Here is a 6834-nt window from a genome sequence, read left to right on the forward strand (position 1 = left end):
TGCGGGTACTCACATTCGAGCGCCCATCTCTTCATGATGGCATGGCAGTCAGGTACATCGCCGTTGTCGTCTCGGTAAAAGTCGATTAGGCTTACCGCGTCGTCGGCGATCTGTCCCATGGCCTCGGCGTACGCCTGGATGGTTCGAGGCCGAATGGTGCACGGCTGCGCCATGGTGCGGATGCGGCGCCACTCTTCACCCTGGCTGTACAGAAAGAGGCCGATTATGCATGTCACTGGACACGGCAACTTCCAAAGGGCACTAAACAGAGCCACTAGTGATGAACAAGACACACTGACGAAGAGGACATGCATACAGCGTTCAAAATGGATGAAGCTGACGTGGCCACCCGGAAAAAAAATCCTGATGAAGCAAAGTCTGCTCACGTGGGAAGTGTAAAAACATAGGTGTGCTTTACGGTGTTTGTAAGATTCATTCGCCATTTGACCACACATTTTCTTGTAAGAGCCACCGCCTGTGTCTTCTATGTCGAAGAAATGGTGGGTGTGTAATCAGTAGATGTCGAGGCAAGGAAGAAGGGGAATGGCTAGAGGTCAAAGTTAAGTGTAGGGCATGCTAGAATAATATGTCCTTTGAACGTGACAGCCAAGTTTAGCCCTAACTTCAGACGGGTGCATATCCGCCCCTTCTACTCATGCTGCGCAGCCAGAAGTTGGGCTGGCTCTTTAGCAACGATGACTTCGTTGCGGACAGTCCTTCAAAGTGCTAGGTCATTATCAGGCTTATTATGCGATAACCGAGTAGTCATTAAAAATCCACAGCAGAAAAAAAAGGCAGCGTATGTGCTCCTTTCGTTTCAAATGTCGCCGAAAGACGATAGTCGACTGGCGTCCCTGCCAAGTAAATGCCTCCCTTCTCTTTCCCGCTCACCTTTTATGCTATTTCTCTCCCGTCTCCCTTATACCAAAGTAAATTCGCTAGTAGTTTGCTAAAGTCCGTTTAAATTTACCGCGTTCCGCTGTATCACGCCGGGTGCCTCGATGCCAGCGCTGCCATACGGCAGAGACGCGCGTGAATCGAGGCATCCCACTAAAACCCCGTTGCCCTACTCCACGCGCGTTCCAAGCGTAACGTGGAACCAATCTAGTGGAACCTTTCGTTACTGTTGCCGTTGGATTTTTGAAAATGCTTCCAGAAGCTATATTGGCGCTGGCGACAGCAGGCGATAGAGGGAATTTATTTTCAGCAGTGGGTGTATTTCATTTGCAATCACAAAAATCATGCATTCAGAAGTTCTTGATAAAGAAACACTGCAAATATTATTTATGTATTGATTTTCTGCCTGATATTTGCGTAATGTTTTGTTCTTCTTCAACAATGTTGACAAGTATGAACATTGTTACCGGACTTAGACGTTTAGATTTGACTGGGGGTATATAAACCTATTGTGCAGATTCTGTTTCAGTTTGGCCGGGTGGCTGAATCGAGTCGCAGATATACAGACAGACAGGCAGACAAAAAGACCAAAACGTCTGCGTGAAGTAGCCCAAGAAAAAATTGGACGCGTATCTGCTCCTTCGTTGCAAATGCCGTCAAAAGACGATAGTCTTTATCGGCTTTTGCGAAGTAAATGCCTCCCTTCGCTTTCCCGCTCAGCTCTAATGTTGTTCCTCTTGCGTCGCACTCCTCCCAAGGTAAAGACGCCAAAGGTTTGCTTAAATCATTTTAAATTTCCCGCGTTCCACTGCTCCAAACCGGGTATCTCGATGCGAACGCTGCCATACGGCGAAGACGCGCGTTAATCGAGGCGCCCTACTTCAACGTTTATAGAACCGCGTTTCCCTACTCCTGGTGCGTTGCAAGCAGAACGTGGAACCTATCTAGTGGAACCTTGCGTAACTGTTGCCGGTTGATTTCTTAAAATGGCGCTAGAAGCTATAGTGGCGCGGGCGACAGCAGGCGACGGCGGAGTGAATTCTTTTTCTGCAGTTGAGGAAGTATTTAATTTCGCAAAATCAAGCATGTTTGGTTTTTTCATAAAGGAACACTGAAAATATCACTTCTGTATTGATTTGTTGTCTCATATTTGGGTAATGTCTTGTTCTCCTTCAACAATGTTGACGAGTATGAACATTACACCGGACATAGACGGGTACATTTAGCTGTGACTATATAAGACTATTGCGCAGGCATTGTTTTGCTTTGGCCGGGTGGCTGAATCGAGTCACAGACAGACAGACGGACAGACAGACATACAGACAGACCAAAATTTCTGGGTTTAAGTAGCCCAAGAAAGACTATCGTCTTTAAAACTACCGTCTTCAAAAGTCTAACATTGTGATCAGATGACACACGAAGAAAAACATGAACACGGCACTATACTCCGTTTCATACATCAAGTGCAACGCTGTGAAGGCTACACAAGTAGTCCGCAAAGAAAGGAGGTGTATCGCTCCGCGCTGTTTTGTAGCCGAGTGGTCTAACGCGTCGCTCTGGAGAAAAGACGCTGAATTTTCAAGTACATTGGTTCGAAACCGCGTTCCGACGTTTCTTTTTTCTTTTATCACATCTTCTGCGAGTTCGATTCTAAATCTTATTTCGTTCCAAGTAACTTAAACACTACGCGCGTGCGGAAATGAACTGCACGTATGGGTTCTGGATGCATACCGATGTTTGACCAGCAATTGCTATTTTGTCGCGATTCTATACCATTGTCAGCTACCTCGTTGATTCTAGCGAGAACTTTGTGTAAGAAAAACACGTTAATTCATTAATAATTTAGCACAGCTGCTCTAACCAGGGTGAATTACGAACAGGTGTTCACTTTCAGCTTTCGTTTTTGCCGTTGCCCTGACGATCCACTTCTTTATGGGCCTCTCTTAACACACTCAGCATGTTATTGAATATACCGGGCCGCCAGCAGAGCAACGGGTTCAGTTTTTGCCGAAACAGTTTGGAACGGGCTTTGGCACTGCACTCTGGAGTAGCCCGAAGCTCTTGGTGCGAATAACATATGATTTGTTATTCATGGGAAAGGACAGAAAGCAGATTTCTGTACCTTAGAATACTGATTTATGGCACAGAAACGCATAGTATATATTTTAAATTTCTTATTCGCCCCTTTCCAGTCCGAATATATGCAACATTTTTTGTGAATTCTTGTGCGTGATTTATTTATTTCTTCACTGCAATATTTCACTCCGGAAGCAAGAGTTATATCTTCGTTTGTGATTGGAGAAAGAGCTCTTTTATCTAAGCACTTGTTCGCAAGACAATCATGGATAGGTCAATTGTTTTTACATACGGAACCCTGATATGGTCCGTTTTTCTGAGTCAAGGAAATTTCTATGGTATAGGTTAATGCTGTGACGAATAACAGTACTAGCTCATGAGTTGGAGATTTGTTGCCATACATAAATGCATACAGGGGCAATACGGATTGTGTGTCATACACAAATATTCCAAGAGGAGGCTGACTTTCGCGGTTTAAAAAACAAACTTTATTTATAGAAGAGCACCTCTGGTTGATTTCCTGGTGGGTTCCGACTTCTTACTTTCCTTCCTTTCTCCCACCCCGTTTTTGCAGAGGTTATATGACTGCTCCAGCTGTATACACTTCACGACCGAACAGGACAGCACTGCAATGTAATGTCTTTCATAGCACGGGTCACTTGGTGACGTTAAACTCCACAAACAAAACCACACGACGAGGTAACACAGTTTGCTTTGTCGCGGTAACAAAGCCTTTTCGGGGAATCGGCGCAGCATGAAGAAGCGCGAGCAGGCTGGATAGAAAGGTGTCCACGCTCCAGCTCTGCCAGTTGACCCTCGTGAACAAAGCCGCCACTACTGACAGTACACACATTGCTGGGAAGTTCATCAACGATTACCCCTGCCCTGCCTACGGAATTCCTTGATCGCCCGCAGGTACCAGCGGCGCCAGACAATGATGCCAAGATTCCGTATTCTCCTATCATAGGTGAAGCCCATGTCCTTCATTAACCTCCACAAGGTGGTTTTGTGAAGTTCGGCAAGTCGTCGTCTTCGTGGACAGCCTTTCGCACACTGTCCAGTGACGGAATCTCCCTCTTGGCGTACATGCTCTTCACATTCAGACGGATGGCATGGACTGTGAAGCTGTCATGCTTGACAGTCCCCGTGCTTGATATCGTCACGTCACGAGGTCTTTTCTTTGGAGACACCAAATTCCCACGCAGACACTCCGCCTTCAATTTCGCCACGGTACAGTGAGATACTCCGGTGTCCTCGCTCACAACACTCAGTACTTCCTGCACAGATTTCACCGGGAAACGCACCCTGGTACGGGCGCACACATTTGCAATTACTTGCTTGGCGTTCTTTGACAACTTTGATGCGCAAAATACGTACAGGAGGCGTGGTCGAAGCCCGAGAGCTGGACGCCATTTTTTCAACGCTGCCTCAAAGAGTAAACAAAAAACGGCGTTCAAGGTTGCGCGGAGAGCGAAAACCTGATACAAAAGCGACAAACATAAAATACAAACTCGCATATTTCGATCGTTTGCCCGGCAACACGGGCGTTTTTTGTCAAGCTGATGATAAATATTTATGCTTTAAGGTTGCCGGCGAAGCATTTATTGTATCTGGCGCACCGCAACCAACCCACTACTTTTGGTCGCGGAAGCACACAGCGCAAACAGGAGCGCTAGCTTTGACAGCGTTGCACCTGATGTATGAAACGGAGTATAGTTGAAGCAAGTGGATGTGCAAGAGCGCAAGTCCCCCAGCTTAAAGCGGCCATGAATAAAAAAATGCAAGTTTGGTTGATTCGAAGGATTGCCTCGTTATAATAACATTGGCGCCACATTTACCGTAGACCTCACTGAAATAACATGTATAATTAGGAAAGAAGAGAATGACCATGCGACCCACTAGCTCATTTCCCGCACTAAAACCTATGATGTTTTATGAACAGCTGTGCGATTAGCTGAGGCCGGCGAAAGCAAACGCAAGTAAGGGAAGACTTATAAGCTTGCCGAACGAAGTACTTGCGCTTACGTTTAATGCATATTCTGCCTATAGCAGCAATAATGGTGGAGTTAAGGAAGTTACGAACGCACAGAAAACAGCCCCACCAGTGCGCACGGCGCGCTATCCCTCGACAGCCGTCGGGCGCGTCGACCTTACACTGGCCAACTGGCATGAGTGACATTCTCTTCTGTGAGTCTGCCGAGCTTACCCAATGTTTTACGAAACAGTTACTATCAACGGTAACAAAAATTAGACCGGTTAACATCCGGCCAAAAACAACGCGAGGGAGGACAGAGGCCCTCTCCATTATCGTGGAACGATCTAGAAGGACGAACGGTAAACGAGGCAATAAAACACTCTAGGTTGTTCTCTGCAGCCCTAGTCGCCATACTCGCAATAGTTTAAAGTATCTACCCTGAACTCGTCATTGCTTACGTCAGAAAACAAAATTTGGCGAGAAAAGTCACATTTTGGCTTAAATTTCTAAATTTCTCGGTGAATAAAGTATCGTGTGCTGCCGCCCAGGTAGTGGGGGCACTATAAAACCCCAAATCTTTCGAACAAAACGATTAACTTGTATTTTGTCTAATGACCCCTTTAAAGGCCAACTGCAAGGAAAATTTACCTGCCCCAAATTCTGTTTCAACATCTGGTATATACCACTAAAGTATCTTATGAAATAAATTTAAACTCCACACACGTGTAGAATTTTTATTAAAACCGTTCGAAAACACGCCGCTTCAGCCGCCGCAGCATATGGAGCGTCACCACAATTAGTCGCCACTGAGGACAACTTACGGATGTGACATTACAGTCAGGACTCCCATGCGGCCGTCGCCTCTCCTCAGTAGCCTACAGTATCCCTTTTACGTGCGGCCTCGCGCGAGTGAGCAGCGTAATTTGTGCATCTTGCATGAAAATGGCGGCACCTCCACTCCGTGGATGATGGCTAGGGTGCGGAGTACGGGGACTCGAAATGACATCCAAGTTGCACCCCGAGTGACATCAGATTTGCGCCCCGACCGTAATTTGATTTGAGCCGTGGGTTGCACCTTAATTATTCCCAAAATAAAACTGCAACTCACGGCTCAAATCGAATTTCGCTTGATTTTCGCTTGATGGTGGTGTGCGCACGAATGGACGCGGACGGACATTGGGAGGAACTAAGGTACTCCGCACCGTTACAGGCGAGGTAGTAAGCTCTTTGACTGTGAGGTACTAACTCACGGTCGCAGCCAATGGGTAAGACGACTAAAACTAACTCCGTCTGGTCTACCAGACAAAGGCTCGAATCCTGCCGGTGCCTGTGTGATTTTTTGCCATTTCAAATGCTATGCGCACGGACGCGGACGGACATTGTGCGGTCCTAAGGTACTGCACCTAATAATTGCTTTCACACGTTTCCGTAATTCGAGCAGCTGAAGAAGCACTGGGTTGCCGAGACATAAAGAGCAAATTTGAAGAGCGCCGGGGCCGGTCGACGCGAGGTAATACGCCGTCGGCGAGCGAGTATGGCAGTTCCACAACGACTGATTTAGTGGCCGCGAGAGCGGCAGGAGGCTCTCGGCCGACTCCACGAGCACGCGAAACTCGTGTACGGCCTGGGCGAGACGATACGATGTTGGCGCGGTTGGTCGGTGTGTCGGCGCACGAACGATTACGGCAGGTGTGCGGCGCACTGCAAGCTCGCGGCCGGGCGTCTCTACGAGTGCGCAATACGCAAATCGGCCGACGCGAGACGATACGCTGTCGTCGCGGCCGGTCGTGGCGTGAACGAGTACGGCAGATAGCTCTGCGACCCACTGCACGATCGGGGCCGGTCGACTCTGCAAGAGTGCGAGTACGGCCGACTCGAGGCGATAC

At 47.6% G+C, this 6834-nt stretch overlaps 1 protein-coding gene across 1 annotated transcript in view; it reads right to left on the minus strand.

The window, feature by feature from the left end:
• Positions 1-6834, minus strand: part of LOC144138747 (putative cytochrome P450 301a1, mitochondrial) — a 114811-nt gene that overhangs the window by 23921 nt on the left and 84056 nt on the right. Inside the window, exon 3 of the mRNA XM_077671161.1 lies at positions 14-204. Coding sequence (XP_077527287.1) covers positions 14-204 — 191 coding nt within the window. The remainder of the gene's footprint in view (positions 1-13; positions 205-6834) is intronic.

The sequence above is a fragment of the Haemaphysalis longicornis genome, unplaced genomic scaffold, assembly GCF_048455015.1.
Source record: "Haemaphysalis longicornis isolate Haplotype H1 unplaced genomic scaffold, Haemaphysalis longicornis Haplotype H1 scaffold_5, whole genome shotgun sequence".
Lineage (NCBI taxonomy): Eukaryota > Metazoa > Arthropoda > Arachnida > Ixodida > Ixodidae > Haemaphysalis > Haemaphysalis longicornis.